Here is an 18,218-nt window from a genome sequence, read left to right on the forward strand (position 1 = left end):
CACTGTCCCCAACTCCGTATCTGCAATGTCTGAAATCGCGCCGAATTGTCACCGCTTAAGTACCTCTGTCATGACCTTGTACTGTGTCGCGCTCTATTCTCTCGTGTTGTCTCGGTGTTCTCCGCGCGAGGAAAGACTACGAACACGTGCACACTGACGATGCTACCGCGACGAAAGCCAACTCTGCCTACAATGCGCCCAAAGCAGGAGGCTAGCAGTGAGAACAAAATGTTTTTAGAATTCCCTACTAGCGCGACTTCGATTAATGAGAACAATTATTACGCCGGTGCCAAATACCTAACCTAACCTAAAGAAAGTTTATTAGTGTTATTATTATTATTAGCTTAAGGGTAGGGGGTTACACCAGGTAAGAAGGGGAAAGATGAGCGAAGGCTTACAACTGAGCTTACTGAAAAAAAAATGAAAAAAAAAAACCACTAGGAAAGAAACCTTATATGTGTGCAGAATGCTCTGTGTCACCATCGTGGTTACAAACGTTTAACATATATGAAAAAGACATCAGTAGACAACAGCATGATTCATGTCCTGTTTAACATATGGAGCGTAAATAAGCGTATTCATTTTCTGACCAGTTAACTTAAGGGTAGCTAATGCACCGGTCTCTCCTCCGCTCCATATGGAAGGCCTCAATTATCCTACGCACTATGAAGCGGCTCTCTTTTGACAGAACCACTGCGCTCCGGTAACGTGGATCACCAGCAGTCTCGGCAATGCCCTGGCAAATGCTATATTGCCTATTGCCAACTGGTATACCACAACCCCCCTGCCCCCCCCCCCCCCCCTCCCCATCGCATGATACACATTGGTTTTTATGCTAGAAGCTGCCCTCGCTTCGCTGTGACACCTTCTTACCTTGTGTATCGTCTAGTCGTGCAGTTTGTATCAAAGCTAAAGAAACTTTATTCAAAACCGCGACCATTCATGGGAGAACGTATACAACACGTTCGAATAAGCTGTTCCAAGTTTCAGCACTAAAGCTGTGCTTTGAAGACGAGCTCGATGCCCCTTAATTGTTGATTGTCCTTTCAAACGAGAAAAGTCGCTTGGGCCATGGGATCACGCATCATTCTGTCGGTCAGCTCCGAAAGCTTTAATAAGCTTCTGTACTGAAAGTGATGTTGTATCTCTGTATTAGCACTTAGTATGTCTTTGATAAATCCGTTCTTCGGAAGGGTGGAGGCTATTGTATGCGCTTCCTTTGTAGTTTTATACTACAAGACGGTTGGATGTCAATATTTATATTTCACATTAAGTCCTTGTGTGATTATTTCTTTATTTAATTTCTATTATTTGATTGATTTGTTTGAGTGACTTGTGTTTGATTGCAAAGAGTCCAGAATGTGCCATTTTGTTGCATTTTTTTAACCTATTGCCTGTATAAGCACGTTCAGGTAATATGCTTTAATGCAGGAATGTTCTCTGCATATCACCTCATACTATAATACTTTAATCGTTGGCCAATTTATTGTTTGCGGAGAAGCCGGCGACGCAGAAGTTGCAAACATTTTCAATTTCGTCTAAATAAATAAATAAATAAATAGATAAATAAATAAATAAATAAATAAATAAATAAATAAATAAATAAATAAATAAATAAATAAATAAATAAATAAATAAATAAATAAATAAATAAATAAATAAATAAATAAATAGACTTGCGGTAGATATGACGTGTTCACATTCAACAACTTCTGAAGTTACACGCAAGTAGTGTCTCATGGGGGTCTCGTGCTCCCCCTTAGTTATCTCTAGAAGATGCGCATATACAGTATCTAAGGTAGTGTTCCATCACTGTTCTTCAGAGCGCCCATAAAAAATTTTTGCATGCGCTAACCAGTCATTGAGACGCCCTCCGCTTGGCGGCGCCTCGCGGACAGATCCCGGCGTGCCTTTTTGACCCGCCAGGCTGTCTGCAATGCGGTGGCTGCACGGTGGCGCCGTTGGGCCACGCTGCCTTCCGGCGGCCCCGGCAGTGGCTGCAGTGAACGCGATAGGTGACGAATGTGGCTTTAAAAGAATCACTTCAGTTACATGCACCACGAACTCTCTAGAGCGTAAGCCTGTGGTACCTGTAGTACACTACCACGGATCGTAAAAAAGTAAAAAAAAAAACACACTTCCCCCGAAAGTTGTCCCCACACCATGTCTGCGAAGTAGGACATGATTCTGCAGTCACATTGCCATTTAAATGTATCGTAAAAAAATGAAAATCCATCCCACAAGAGCTCCCCAAACCCTGTCCAGTCCACTATCTCAGACGGAAACCTGTAGTCACACTAATATATAAATGGATTTTGAAGCATCACACAATCAAATATCATTCCAATTTTAGGCGCAAAGCGCCATAACGTTTTCCATCAATAGCTGTGACGAAATTTTCACTCGCTTCGATATGTTCGATGCAAAGTTGTCGCCGACATTTCTATTTGTATTACGTTGTTACGTAGTTTTCTTAACATAAAACAAACTGCATCAGCAATAACTACTGTGTTGACTTGTATCGAAATGCGCATGTTTCTGGTTTTTGAACGCAATCATTTCAAATCGCCTTTGGCAGGTGGTACAGTTGTGATTCTTGAGTTGGTTTACTCAAAGAGGCAGACTTTACTTGCCCGAAAAAGTCGAAATTAATATTTGACGAATTAACAATTTCTGTAATTGACTCTTGAACTGATCTATTTCGGCGCACATATTGTTATTTACGAATTGGAGCTGGTGAGTTCGGAAGTCATATCTACTTAAACGGAATTCGGAGGCTGGCACCATCTTCGAAGCGGCCGTTTACTAAACGTGGGAGGAAATACGTTGCCCAGTTTTTTTTAAGTTAAAGGGCATCTTTTTCCAATGACTGAGCAGAACAACAGTGCATTTCATTAGCTCAGGGCGCTTATCTCAAAACTTCAAATCTTATTACAGCGAAGCTGTTAAGGGCTCAGTCTCCGAAGGCTGTGTCCGCGTGTAGAAAAAAAATTCTATTTGGCCGTATGCCGCATGTGCGAGTGAAAGCGCGCGAGGGACGCGCGCTTTCACGGGGAGCGAACGGACGGCGGAGAGCAAACGCGTCTTCCGTCGCGCGAAAGGCCGTGGGGGGAGGGAGAGAGGAAGGGGAGACGACGTTTAGCTGCGGCACCAAATGTGTATCTTGCAACTGGGCGCAAGGGAAACTGGCGACTCAATCACCCACGCGAGAGGAGGAAAGCGGGAAGGCAGCGCGGGAGGGAGGAAGTAAGGCTTTTGCTCTGCGAGCAATCAACTGCGTACTTGTACTTTGAGTGGGGATGGGCGGTCGCGCGCATGGTATCTTGAAAGCGATCTGCAACACGGCTCCTACCTTTGTGTGCGCTGTGCTTTCGCCGCTCAGTTTCCGTTGAAGCGATAGACCGCACGAACCTTCGCTCGCTGCTGCTAGCGCGCTTGCTCACGCCAGCGTTTTGACAGCGGTTGTGTGCGGTCATCGAGTGTGATCTATTCATGTTTGCGTGTGCGCGCTGACACCATCCTTGTTAATTCAGTTATTCTTAAAAATTCTGATGAGCTGTATAAATTTGGACATGTAGCAGCACCAGCAACGCGCAACTGTTGTCGACGGCGGCGGCGTTTTGCCCGCGTTCGCAACGAACGCGCGTGGCGTTGGTGACGTGTTTATGAAGAACGTGCCAACCTTTGCCGCACACCCTATGGCAGTGTACGGTAGCGACCATAAGGCCATGGCCTCAGTGGTCACTAAATAAACGAAAACCACCGCATCATATATATTTCTCATTCTTTAATAGTTCAAATAACCAATTACACCATCACATCTTAATAGTCATAATTGGAAATACATAATTCCCACCATAGTACAGCTTCGCTGGTCTTCCATCTCCACCCCAGTGGAAGGGCTGACCGTTCTTTTTCTTTATTTGAATGTGCATTGCGAATTCACTGGCCTGTAATTCATCAAGTGAATCAATGAAAATTCGGGAAATATTTAAGTAATTAATTCACATACAGTTATCTGCCTCCTGGTGTAACCAATTTGAGAGCAAAATCTGTGCTACCTGCCGTTTTAAATGTCTGTTCAGATTTACCATGGGCAACTACACAACGGCACGGTGCATAACCATCACTGACGTTGGGCAGTGCGCCTTTACGTATGCTAGATGCATTGTTGCCATATTCAGTCACCATGGAGTGACTGAATGGAGTGACTAATATCGGAAGGCCAGATCACGTGGAGCCCCTGCACGGACCTCAACTATTCGTCGAACAAAGTGTTTAATTTGCGTGTCCCTAGATGGCGCTGCTATTCCACAAAACGCGCGCGGCGCGTGCGCTGGTGTACTATGAAAGTGAATTCGAATTTCTGTCTCTATCCCGACCATCACGACAGTGAGTTTTCATTGAATAGATGGACCAAGGTTTAAGCACTGTGTGGTTAAGCGAATTGTTTAAGCGTTGGAATAAGTGAAATAGAAAAGCCGCGCTTCGGCACCCATTGTTGAAGGAAAAAGGTAACAGGGTGCGTCGCGCTCTAATACCGGAGCCTGACTAGTCATCAGAATAAAAAATAAATACTAATGGTAAGTAGGCCCTCACCATGCGATAGGCAACAGGTAATTTTTATCCGACGAGCTCGTAGAGAGTATGGATGAGAGTAGAGCGGAGCGCTGGTGGCGAGAGTGTTATTAAAAGCTACTGCGAACCAAATAATATCTTACCTGAAAGGTCCGGCAACCAAGGAGGGCCTATTTCTCAGAAGTCAAAGAGCAGGTGTAAGAAAAGGAAGGAGGGCATGAAAGGATGTTGGCTTGCCGAGGCTAGCTCCCTCCTAGTAATTGTCCTTACTCCATGTTGGCTAGCTCCCTCCTAGTAATTGTCGTTACTCCATGTTAGCTAGCTCCCTCCTAGTAATTGTCGTCACTCCATGTTAGCTAGCTCCCTTCTAGTAATTGTCGTTACTCCAGTGTTAGCCTAGCTCCCTCATAGTAATTGTCGTTACTCCATGTTATCACCTATCCTACTCACGAACGACTTTAATACGCACCCACAAGGGGGTCTGCTGCTGATCCTCTGGCTTTGGGCAAAGGAAGGCGCGCGGCTGGCTGGCGAACCTGGATAGCAGGTGCTCGCGGCCTTCCTCCTGCAGCGACACCACCCTGCGCACCCCACAGCAAGGGAAACTTGAGTAATATAGGGAAATACAGCACTTCCTCAAAGTGGCCACGTATAGAATCAGCGTACGAGCTCACTTGCTTCATGAACAATTCCTCGGTGTCAGAACGAAAGAGTCAGGAAAGATTGTTCCGAAAGGCAGGCATGTCGACTGACGGCGTTCTGTCGCTGACGCGATCAATGTCAAAGAATAAACTAGAAATATCTTTTCTTGCCAATTAGCTTTTTCTTTTAACCAACTTTGTTTTTACCAACTAGTCCAGTTACAAGTTCTTGTAGACTAGAAATGTTTGGAGGTTTCATTTGTTTCTCGCCAAGTGTAACAGTCCAATTGTTTCTCAATAGCATGAAAATAACTATAGGCGGACCTTCAAGATGTAGCTCTCCGTAGCGTACGTGTTTGGGCATTGCTCTGAGAATCTGTTGGTGGCTCCGCAATCGTTGTCTATAACTTTCGTAAAGGTAACCTATATCTTGCTTCGGTACTGTGATATACGACTTCTGCTTGGGTGTTTCTATAATGAGTCCCATTTGATGCCGAAGCTCCTGATTTCGTCGGAGCTATGCTGAAACAAGTCAAATTCCGAATGTCAGTTCCGATTAGCTAGTTGGGCAGCTGCGCGCTCTCGAATAGACTCAACAAGCAAACATCGTGGAATTTGACCGTGTCGAAAGTAGCACTCCTAGAGCGGCATTCTCGATCGAGCGATCACTTGATTTCGGAGATGCGATACTTTCGCGAGACTTCGTCTGACTCGGCCCTGGACGTATCAGCGTATACGACCGAGATGGCTCATGGCAGTCAACCAAACTCGCTATCTTCGCACAATGCCATAGAGTTCGCTACCGGCCGTGTACCTCGAGGCGTCCGGTGCCGAGCCACGAGAAATCTCGCGAAAGTGATCGTTCGAGAATACCGCTCTTGAACGCACAATTAATCGTTTCCAACGTTATACTTTGTCTAAAATACCGCAAATATTATATGAGACAAAATTTGTACGTAGCTTCAAAGTCACATCAAAGCTCTACCTCAACAAGAGAGACTGTGCTGCGCGAATGAAAAATGAATCTGCTTTTTTTTTTTTTTCAAAGAACCTTCTTTTAGCCTTCTTCGAACGCGTATTTGAAAAAAATACGAAAGGCGAAACATTTTATTTTTCTATCTCTTGTTTCTGCCACGTAATGGGGCAAGCTAGCACCCAGTCAAGCTGCAGCTTCGCAGCTTTTTGTGCTTGCCCTAGCATTCTTCTGTTTTTATACAAAAGAAATGCTGAAATAAATTGACTTGACTTAACGCAACACGGTTACTGCGTTCAAGGCAATTCATACTGCAGTTCTCGGCTGTGTTTGTTCCGATTGTGGTTCCCCTCCACTTGCCGCGGTGTGACCGTGGCTATGTTTTCCTTCTGCTTTACCCGACGTCGTCGGTACGATTCGCGGCGACCCGCCGAGGTGGCTCAGTCATCTAAGGCGTTGCGCTGCTGAGCACGAGATGGTGGGATCGAATCCCTGCCGCGGCGGCCGCCTTTCGATGGAGGCGAAATGCAAGAACGCCCGTGTGCTTGAGTTGTAGTGTACGTTAAAGAAACCCCGGTGGTCAAAATTAATCCGGAGCCCTCCACTACAGCGTGCCTCATAATCGGAACTGGTTTTGGCACGCGAAACCCCATAAAGAAGAACGATTCGCGGCGGCCCGTATTCCGGATTAACACTCAAAACTAGCATCACGCATTTCGGAATGCGAAAAGACAGAAATGCCTAAAAATGTAGATTGATGGGGCACGTCACCTCGACAAAATTAATATGAAAACTACCCCTGCAATGTGTCTCACCGCCCAGGCGTTTACTTCAGAGTTTAGACGTTACACCTGATCACTCAGTGAATCAACCCCCCCCCCCCCCCCCCCTTTCTTGCATTCGTCAGACACACTCCCTTGAAAACGACAGTCGCAAGTAATGTATACAGAAGCTGCCCGAGGTCATAAGATTTAGACTTGAAGAGAACTCATTACAGAAACCGGATGAATAGACAATCTTGATAAACTATCCGCCGTGCTGCCCATTGTGTGTGATAATGGGACTGAACGTTCTCTGTCTAATTAAATAAAATGCCATGAAATGCGGTCTGTACACGCTTGAACTCGCGCGAGGTGGCGCCACACCCCTGCGCATGCGTACCCGTAGGCGGCGAGCACCATGAAGGCGACCGAGGGAAAGCGGGTGATGTTGCTCAGCAGCGGCGGGTGGAAGCAGTGCACGATCTCCTCACGGCTCATCAGCGAGAATCGGACGCACTTGAGCAGCTGTACCACGTACTGCTGCCGCTTGCAGTAGTCGTGGTTCAGCCAACGCAGGGCCGCCAGGAACACCGACACCTCCCTGCGTGAGACGCAAAGGCACGGCTTCTTTGAAGGGACATTACAGAAGCTCTATTAGTGAATCGTCCAGTTACAATCAAAAAGAAACACACACTCTTACCCCCGAGAATAGACTCTGTAAGCCAGGAATTGCGTAAAAACCAAAGACGCGTGGCGCCACCGCCGTGAAGTTGACGCACCAGTTCGTCGTGACGATATGTATTGTGACCGCGTGTGCTGTATAGGCCTAGGTAATTCTTTTTATTCGGTAAAAATGGATTTAATTGCATTCGAACAGAAGTCATAGACTGAACTTCAAGAATTTCAAGAATGTCTGACTGACCCACAATGGCCCAAATATGAAAATATACATTGAAATCAGTGACGTCACACTGGCGATCATACGCTGGATGTTTGGCGCGAAATTCGGGAAAAGGAAGTTCGGGTTTCATTTTCTCTTCTAGCAATGAAAATATTGCCGCGAATAGAACAGTAATTGAATCTAGAAAGGATATTTTATCAGCACGGATCTGTCTTGCGCTCCGCGCACGAATGCAACCCTTACAAGTGAAACTTCGTTTGACGTACTATTTTATTTGCTGTCTTTCATATTTGTTTTGGCACCGGCTGAGGAAACTGCTCCGAACATGAAGTCTGGTAGAAGTGAATCTTTCGCAGACTACTAGTCAGGAATTTTTATTTCACCTTTCATATGTGGAATTAACCTTCAATTTTCAATAAATTTCAGTGGGATGGGTTTCATCGTATGTCGTAATATCAAACTGCATGGCATTATCACTCATTAAATAGAAGACACTAGTGCACTCATTAAATATTGCAGGTTCTGCCACGGTATAATAAACTAATTTGTTCTCCGTAAAAAGTGGAATAGTATTCCGGAGTTTGAAGCAAATCGTTTGTTACATGGTAGCTTGGGGTCGCCCTGGGAGCATTGCCCTCATCATTTTGGTGCTCCAAGCCATGCGCTTGTGGAGAGCGGCCGGGTTTAGCCGGAGAGCCCAGTCTTAAGATTTACCCTCCAATAACTTGCTTAACAAAACATTTCTTTTGAAATCATCTACGAATCCCATTTTTTTTTTTCATTAAGAAATGTCACTGCTGTACCGCCCCGGTACTTCAACCATCTGTACAGCACTCGCTGAATTCTGCTATTTAGTCGTTCTATTAGATCATTCTTATTTAGCGTGCCCACATCAATGTGACAATAATGTACTTCATTTTATTCAGTTCCTTTCAGTTTTTTTCAAGACAATTTTGTAAAACTGTCATAGGAGACATGGCAAAATGCATTAAATTGCCGGACTTCGCCATACCACCGCGACCGCAACGACAGCTTCTTAACACAAGTAGGTTGCAAAACGTACGAAATACAGATATGTTAAACATTGCAGGGAAATGTCACAAACGCAATGCAATTTGTACATTTGTGTTAGTAACACAAAGATAATCAAGGAATATTATACTCCTGTCAATAGTAGTAATATTGAGAGGAGGAAACGCTGTAAGAGAAAATACCGAATACATATTAGTTTCAATCAACTACATATTTCAACTTGACACTCTTATAAAAAGAGACTCGAATGCTAAAGTTAAGTTTCTCCTATCGAACAGTCCTGACGAAGACAACTCCTTTGAAAATTGAAACGAACAATTTTCATCTGATCACGAAGCTAAAGAAACCCACATGGGTTCAGGAAGTAAGCGTAGCAGTTAAGAAAATTCCGTATGGTCCGGGAATCGAATTTGTGACCAACACTATTCCAGGGCGGTTGCTCAAACATCTCAGCTAACCGAGAGGCTAGCAGATCGCAGAGTGAGGCCGAATAAATCATTAACTCGAGCACTGAATACGGCAAATAATTCCTACGGGAGCTCCTTAAGGTGGAAGAAAATGCATGAGGGAATTTGACATCTACCCAAGTGCAGCATGAAGCTACGAAGCTACAAGTTCTTTGTTGAAACGTTGGCTCCAGTGACATTTCTTGTTCGACCCAACGTTGGTTCGACCCTTATTGATCCAACTGCAAATCCAGGTTTACGGACGAAATCGTTCTCCACTTCGCTTCGAACGAGAAAGCAGGGAAATGAGTGCTCACCCTGAAGTTCCGAGCCGTGAGCAGCTGAAGAGTGGCACAACCTCAGCGACCGAGAGGCGCAGGAAACGCTCGTCAGCCACCACCTCGTCGAAGCGTGAGGCCACGAGTCGCAGAGCCGCCTGGCGGTCACGGCCGCTGCTCCCTTTGTTGGCCGTGCGGTACCATACCAGGAGGCGCTCCATTTTGGACCCTATCAGCGTTATCTGAAGAAACGTGAGAGGGAGTTTTGAAATAGCAGTGACTATAGACAAACTTTTTTTCTGCTATTTTATAGAAACTTGTGCAATATCTATGCGAAATATCACCTCATATAAGTTCACTTCGTCTCTCCAATTTGTCTGCTCAGCACCGCTGTGCTGTAGGTCAAAGAAAAAAATTGCTGCGGTTGAACGCGGTTTTTCGAACGCGGAACCAAGTTTGTAATTGCACCACAAGACAACGCACAGACGTTACTCGGCGTGGCAGCAGCAGCGAGCGAATTGACCATGCTGCGTCTCCCTTCAATGCGAACTAAGCACAGTCGAAAGCACAGCGCATATACGAAGCTACCAGCACTCGGCGCACTTTGTACACATCGCAGATCGCTTTGAAGATGAGGCCCGCGCGACCGCGCACTTTGTGCACATCGCAGATCGCTTTGAAGATATGGACGCCCACGCGGTCTAGGCAGCAGCCGCCGGTAGTGGCAGGCTAAGTCCCAGTTTGACCTTGGCTGAGCTTGAAGGTCAGATTTACGGAACCAGGCGTTTTCTGGGTTTGTAGCTGCAGTAACAGCGCTATCGCTCTAATCTCTAATATTTTTTTTCATAAATGAACAGGTGACGTGTGCCAGAGGGCAATAAGGGCAACGTCTAAATGAGTACACGTGTAACATTCGGGTACCATCAGTCTACTTTGACTGTATCTGTTTATGTTGACAAAATTACCTCTGAGCAAAGCAGAGACAGTTTAGTTTTGTAAATTCCGTAGAGCTGGAAAGCCACTGAATTCTCGCGCTCTTTGCTCACAGATTGCACTTTACAAGTTTCCTTGTGTGCGAGGTGCAAACAACTATAAAGGTCAAACCTTGGTATGCTTACGATGCACGTTACTCGAACCTTTCGTGATTTCCGAACATCTCCGCCACGTTACAATCCACGACCAAATATCCACCTTTCATCGCTGGGCAGTTCTTAGGTCACAAGAGTTTTGGCTAAATGTCTCAGATCGACTTCTTCAATACAAGCATCTCAATGAGCGCCTTTGGTCCTTTGTGGGCCGCTTCTGCGAACTCAGCTGCCAGCTCCCTTCCCCGTCTACCTGTCCCAATATCTATCTTTCCTCCTCTGTTCTCCCAATTGCTGACTGGTCTATTCAGGTATTCGCTACGTAGACAGTTTTGGCGTAGTCAGCACAATTTACACATCCCTATCATCGAGTCTCTCTCAGGACATAGGAGTCATCTCTTCGCTGGCACACGCAGGAATCGGCGAGGAAAGTTTTCAGGGATACAGTGCGCCAAATTGACTTAACCGCGTGCCATTTTGTATGCAGTTCACGCGATGGAGCTTTGCTAACGCTTGTATCTCCGATTTTGCAAATAATGTAGCTTTTACTACATCTTTTCTGCTCACCGATTTATATTTCTTTTCGCCTTGTTCTTTACTCACAACCGTTTATCCACTGTTTCGTGCCAACTTACTACCAAATCATCGAACTATAATTGCATCATGTATGGCAGGCACGTGCGTTTTGTTTCCTGCGCCCGTTGATTTCTCTTTTGCAGGTCTCAACATTACTCACAATGACAATGATACTTACGTAGTGGCTGGTAATCCTGTCCACTTTAGGTCTGCACAACCAATAGCACAGTAACCGACACAAACAAGCCATAACATATTACTGCTTATGTTGGTCTTTGCGTTCAAAACAGCGCAGATCTAAAGTGCTACAATTATGACGACGCCATTCTTTCGCCAATCTACAGGAAGTTTGTCACTTCCTTTTCTATTCTAAACACTGCTGACTTTTGTAAATCTTTTTTTTCATCGAAATTGAGGTATCCATCGAATGCTAATTGATCCTGTAGCATTTACGAATGTCTATTACTGTGAAATGAAATGTGCTGGGAAATGAAATAATTCTACACCTTTGTTTTCATGGGTTTCCACATTGTCCCGTCGTTTTCAAACGTTCTGGAAAGCATAGATACGGGACTGGTGAATCACGTGATATGAGTGTGATACTCGGCCAGTCAAATGTAGAAGCATTAGCCACTTTTTTTTCGACGCTCATGTGGGGGTCACCCAGAAAGGTAATTCCAAAGTGTACTTCAGTTCAAGGGACGTAGAAATATTCTTTGGCAGTATGTGACAGTATTGACAAAGGTGTTGCACGTCCGCCGATTTGATGCCGTGAAACCACTTACCCTCTTAATCTCCTTGATGGCTCGATGAACTCCGAGCAGCATGGACGCTTCGTAGATGTCCAAGGCCGTGAACGGGTCCGCGTCCAGAAACCCGGTCTCCATGAAAAGCACCAGTGCTTCGAACACTTCGGGCTTGACGTCTTGGAGCTCCAGCTACAACAGCAGGGTCCGTGATTTAATCAGTTTGGTGGTATCTTGGGGTTAAAGGCAATCAGTTTAACAGCAAAATTTCAGCTAACCATTTACTTTCGTAGGGTCTTCGACTTAAGAGGAAGCTTTAGCTCGGGCGCTCCTGTCTAAGTGCATGCGAACTGAGAATTTGTTTTTTTTTTTTTTCGGCAATCACTGCACCGAACTAGTTGGTACTGAATCCATCGGTGAAAATACCCGCGAAATAAACACGGACAAGCGCTGTCCTGCACTGGTCCTGTGAACACAAGACCAGCGCTTGTGCTGTGTTCTTCCCTTGTAGGTGTTTATTTCGCGCTGTTTTTTCACTGATGCCTTCTTGAATGTCTTGCACTGCGAAGCCTACGGCAGAGCGGCCCTCAAGCCCGCCTACTGATCGTCACCGTAGCACGCAGTTCAAATTTGATTTGACCGACTGATAGTAGGCCGACAGGTCCCGTTTAATAGTAATACAATAGTCACTGCCGAAGAATACGATAAGTACTTGGCGGAAACTCCGCACTGAATTTATTTGCCACGTGCCTTCACTCTATGGATATGCCTGTATGTAGATTCATAGCAAAGCAAGGGATATAACTCGCCGTTTGTGGATGCTTCACAGCAAAAAGAAAATTTGGAGGACGCTTAAGCTTCGCCTTCAAGAGTGGAACGCGATAGCATTCAAAAGATCCGTGACGGTTTCTCACACTTCCCGGCAACTGCAGCTTATGTAACCGTATTGTTTACCGAGAAACGCTGGCGGTGAACGCTATACACGAAGGCGCGTATTCTGGTAGAAACTCGGCCTCTCTCGTGGGCCGGCCTTCTTTTATTGTTTGCATCTTTAATATTTCAGCCTGAGAAGATTTAGCATAAAAGGCATGCGCTGTCGGTGTTTTGTTTCATGACAATTGTTTGTGGGCTGTCACTCTCAAAATTCCAAGGAATAACTTTGTAAGGAATGCAAGACAAAGTGTGAGCAACTTTAGGTGGTAGAATATATTTGGAGGGCCTGCGTGGTTGGGGATGATTTTCTCGGCCGCGGGCGGCATTGCCGACGCCGACGCCGGATTTTCTGCGACACGGGGCCTTAAACGCTGTCGCGTTGAAACGTAAAGAATTTAACAACTTGGTGCGGACAGTTCTTACCGGTATTCGCAACGCTTCTTGCGGGAGCTTGTGGAAGCATTTTGCGAAATAGCAGCTGTGCTTCTTCAAAAGCTCCAAGTCAACTTCAAACGTCCTTCCGGCCACGCGGACACTTACTGTTCCACCTGCAATATCAAATACTTGTGCAATACTTGTGTAACACGAGAATGAACCCGCGAACCAAACCCAAACGAATGTAGATCTGTATATTGGGTAGCAGATAGCATGTTAATGATTTCTACATTCTTCACAGATGCGTTAACGCGTGCTCGTAAAGTGAGTGTTCCTTTCTATATGGGCTAAATGACTGAGAACCAGCACAGTTCTATTGATACTGACATCTTGATGGCAGAAGGTCTGCATATTTCTCCTATTTTACATGTCTAAGTGATTCAGTAACCTTTTATCGTATTCGAAAGATATGCAATGGAGGTAAACAATTATTGCAGGCTTACGACGTTGAAGTGAAGATGCAGAGGCGGTATGGGTTTGAAACAACCACTGAATTTCGTAAATACAACTAATACATACCTGGTGTCTGGCTTCTCCCCTGTAACAGTCAGAAAAACCAAATTCGAAGACAGATACGTTAGTGCTTTAAACTGCAGTCACAATGAATTTAAATGAACCAGCCTTTTCTTCATTTACCCGGTGTAAAATATAAGCGAAACGTACCAACACAACGTACTGAATATTTTGGCAGTGCATGGTTTTATTTTTACAAACTGAGTATCGGAAAAACCTTGCGAAGCCTTGTAATTTCACATTTGCCCCATTGTATATGATGTACTGCTATCTCCATCTATATATTGCATTGACAATTTGGGCAAGCGTGAAATCTGAAACCCAATTAACAAACCTCGATTGATTTTCGGCCTGTAGACGCTGGCCAGTGTTCACACCAAGAACCATGCGACGCTGCGTCACATTCGCTCGGCACTGATCTATGTTAATCATAATTAATGTCAATCAGATGCCTGTAAACGCTTATTTAATAAGCAAGCAAATAGGGCACACCAGGGTCTCTGAGCCGAGGCAACAAGCAAGTAATGGCGCCCGGAATCTCGAAGCCCATGTGCAAATCAAAACCAGAGAAATTGCTTAACTTGAACAATGAATGAACAGCTTTAATTAGGTAAATATTTCCGTAAAAGCAGCACGATAGATTTCCAACATCTAGTATTACCCAATCTGTCTACTGGCTATACACTCAATATATGTCGAAACAGAGAGTATATTACGGTCGAGTGAGGCCAGTAGTATCCGTTGTGCGTCTACACCGGCCAATGTCCTCGCAAGAAATCGGTCGTAAATGTGTTCGTTGTCGTTCGGGCTGCAAAGCAGTTCGCGAAAACCTTGCGCAATGCCTAGCAAGAGTGCCTAATCAAAATTTACCTGTGAACGTGCCGTACTTACCGACATGTTCCTCTTCAACAGCTATATATTCGAGGTCTAGTATCGCTAACAGCCGAGCAGTTCTCGTTGCTGGAATTGAACAAGCGCGTCACGCGACTTTGCTGCTGTTCGGCCTCGAGCCTCGAGCGCACGCTGGTAGCTTGCGCAATCGTCTTCTTTATCTCAACGACAGAAGAAAAAAAATGATGATGGGATATGTAACCGGTAACAGAGCTTGACTTGGCTTATAAGCATTGTTATTCTATGGAAGAAACCAAGACTACAATGTTAGGAATATTGTTATACCGTGGCAAATCTCGGGCACAATGAAAGGCTGATTTGTGCTAGATGAGGAATAGATATAACGCATCGGTTAAATTTTTAGCTGCCATTATTGCCTGTCGTACACATTGCTCCTCTGTCATATTCCCCTGTGGAGGATGCAGATCAGGGGTGAGCACAACCTCGTCTATATAGCGTGTACCAAAATTTACGCAAGAAGCAATTTTCATAGAAAACACAGGTTTATAATTAAAAACTCAATGTTTTATTGGTTTATAAAATATACAGTATAGGGTTATGTATGGAATGACATATCGGGTAACTGGCCTCCACGCTGGCACTCTTTTGGCACTCTATCTTGAAAATTTCCATGAAATTTTGCTGATATCGAACAGTTTCCTCCTTCAAGGCGTGGGTGATCATGGGCTTGTTGGCATAAACCTTGGAATTGAAAAAAAAAACAAAGAAAAAAGTCCAACGGCGTTAAATCACGTGATCTGGGGGGCCAATTCTGATCCCAAAAACGGGATATTACATGACCAGGACATGACTCATGCAGTAATTTAATCGTATTCGCGGTCTGTATGGCATGTGGCACCGTCTTGTTGAAACCACATGGCGTCCACATGCATATCTTGCGATTGAGAGACAAAAAAAAAAAAAAACTGGATTATCATGTCGCGATAGCGAGCACTATTAACTGTTATTGCCTTACCAGCCACATTTTCGAAGAAGAATGTTCCGATTTTCTGAACCCCGAATGCGACAATTTTGTCGATTAAGCAAGCCAACAAGATGAAAATGAGCCTAACCTTTGAATATGGTTTTGTACGAAAAATCTGCATCTACTTGTTGTTGCATAATCCATTCAACGAACTCTATATTCTCTATGGATGGTCAGTATGCTTCAGTTCTTGAGTCAATTGAACTTTGTAAGCATGAAGATGTAAACCTTTCGTGAGAATACGCTGTAGAGAGCTACCGGAAATATCCAGTGCTTGACCAATTTTTGACCGGAGCCGAGTTGTTGTACCTGCACTCTCAGCAACACACTCATGACCTGCTTCGACGTTTTGTGTTGAACAACTTGCTGAAGGACGGCCAGAGTGTCTAAGATCACTAATTGATCCAGTCTCCCTAATTTTTTACAGCGAAGCTGTTAAGGACTCTGCCTTCAATGGTCGCGTCCACGTGTAGAAAAATCTCTCATTGGCCGTATGCTGTGTGTGCGAGTGAAAGCGCGCGAGGGACGCGCGCTTTCACGGGGAGCGAACGCACGGCGGAGAGTAGAGTGTACTAGAATACGGTCGAGTGGGACGAGCGGCTGGGGCGCAGCAGTTAGGCGCCCGATGTGGAAAAATACTGTGGCGGCGCTGCGATCGAAGTGGATTGGGCCGCATCAAGGTCGCGCCGTTGGAAACTGCTGGCGATACAGCTCGGCAGGGTCATTCGTGCTACTTCGCGCGCTGATATTTGCGTTCAGGCCGCTCAAATGGTGTTCATAATTGCATATGGCACGTATTTATGCCTTAAGAATTGCTTTCTTTCTCTTCTTTATTTTGTTTTATTTTTAATGCCGCTTGATGATGCGCGTGCACTGCGGCCACAGTGTCGGTTTTCATTCTACTATATTATTGTACGGTTCCCTTTGGAGAACAAATGTTTTTCTCGTTCTTCAAGCAGCATGTATCTCTTGTGTGTATTGTTGCATATATAGTTTTCCATCAGTAGGTCTTGTGAAACGCAGACGGAGAAACACATGTAACCTTCCTGCTTGCCGCTTCAAGAAATAAAGCATATCTGCCCAAGCCGGTGCATTGTACTCAGATTTACGGGAAGCATTGCTATAGATAAAAAAAAGAGTAAACTGCAGCGCAACATTCCATTCAAGTTTCCGCCTTCCTCGCGTAACAGATTCGGAGTAATTGGTGCGGGGTCATTTATTTCGGTAGGACCTCCAGCGCCGAAAACAGTTTTATTTAGTCATTCTAGATGCTCATCTTTGGCCGTATAAGCCGTATGTGGAAATTTCTTTCCCTGTCAATACTTCAAAAAAAGAAGAAAAAAATAAGCAAAGAAAGAAAGCTGGCGCGGTAGCCTAATTAGTGGCTGTATAGTGGATACGGCGTTGGGCTGCTTAATTCCATGGAACTCGCGGGTTCAATCCAGGTCGCGGAATTCGACGGGAGCGAAATAGAAAAACACTCGTGTACTTCTATTTAGGTGCGCGTTAAGAAGCCCAGGTGGTGAAAATTAAACCTCATAATCATATCGTGGTTTTGCCACGTAGACCTAAGAATTTATTTACATTAAAAGAGAGAGAAAAGCATGTGGCTGCGTTCGTCGGCTTTTTTCTAGGGGTGTAAACAAAATAGTTGTAAATTATTCTGGAGTCTGATTTCCGAGAAAATCATGTTACGCTTATCCTATATTTCATACATAAATGTAATGCCGTTCCCAAATGTACGACCGCTCAACTCAGCAGCTTGTATATTATAAACGACTGCTTTCAGTTATCCGGTGCACTATCATAACGACCATAATTAACCAATTAAAGGAACGGCATACCTTACATAGACGTAGATATATGCGCAGATCTGTTGCGTTCGTTGAAGATAAGTATGGTACCACATGGGGCACCCAGTTTTAATGGGTTGCAAACGTGGTGAGACTGTCAAAAAATGTTTTACTTGCCTGAATCAAGTTAGCAGATTTACACGCTGCCCCCAAACGGGGGCGTTTATATTGAATGACAGCTAGGAACTTGTTAAGCAGGACTTATGAACACCCGTGCGTTAACTCTCGCAGGAACTGCGCCTCTTCGCAACAGCCACGACTCCCTGGCAGCACAATCATTCGGAATAACAGTCCTAACTTGCATCGGTCACTCAACTTTGAGACTTCAATGGTGCTGTTTTGCGTTACATCCGATACAAACGACTATTCGGCGTCGTACAGTATATCAATAACGCTTCCCTATATATATATATATATATATATATATATATATATATATATATATATATAATTTTGTGCTTCAGTGCATAAAGCGACGTTTTGTTAAGAAATTAACTGGAACGCCAATGTATTTCTGCGCAAAGTTCCGGAATTAATATCCCGAAACTGGTGTCATCCCGAGAATTCGTTCCAAGTGGATCCGCCTTGCGA

General features: G+C 44.7%; 1 protein-coding gene across 1 annotated transcript; it reads right to left on the reverse strand.

Moving 5' to 3' along the window:
• Positions 1 to 9,601: 9,601 nt before the first annotated feature.
• On the reverse strand, positions 9,602 to 14,795 carry LOC119432687 (kelch repeat and BTB domain-containing protein 4). Its single transcript, XM_037699843.2, has 5 exons — positions 14,790 to 14,795; positions 13,905 to 13,923; positions 13,374 to 13,498; positions 12,057 to 12,209; positions 9,602 to 9,852 (listed from the first exon to the last, which is right to left on the reverse strand). The coding sequence occupies exons 1-5, from the start codon at positions 14,793 to 14,795 to the stop codon at positions 9,646 to 9,648; spliced, it is 510 nt and encodes a 169-aa protein (XP_037555771.2). The 3' UTR covers positions 9,602 to 9,645.
• Between the last annotated feature and the right edge of the window lie 3,423 nt (positions 14,796 to 18,218).

The sequence above is a fragment of the Dermacentor silvarum genome, chromosome 11 (assembly GCF_013339745.2).
Source record: "Dermacentor silvarum isolate Dsil-2018 chromosome 11, BIME_Dsil_1.4, whole genome shotgun sequence".
NCBI classification, from domain to species: domain Eukaryota; kingdom Metazoa; phylum Arthropoda; class Arachnida; order Ixodida; family Ixodidae; genus Dermacentor; species Dermacentor silvarum.

Bases quoted from the DNA above. Each gene is read 5' to 3' on its own strand.
- LOC119432687 (XM_037699843.2), bottom strand. The intron at 12,210-13,373 runs GTAAGAACTGTC...CTGCTGTTGTAG, and splicing joins AAGAAGCGTTGCGAATACCG to CTGGAGCTCCAAGACGTCAA. The intron at 9,853-12,056 runs GTAAGTGGTTTC...ACGTTTCTTCAG, and splicing joins CCATCAAGGAGATTAAGAGG to ATAACGCTGATAGGGTCCAA.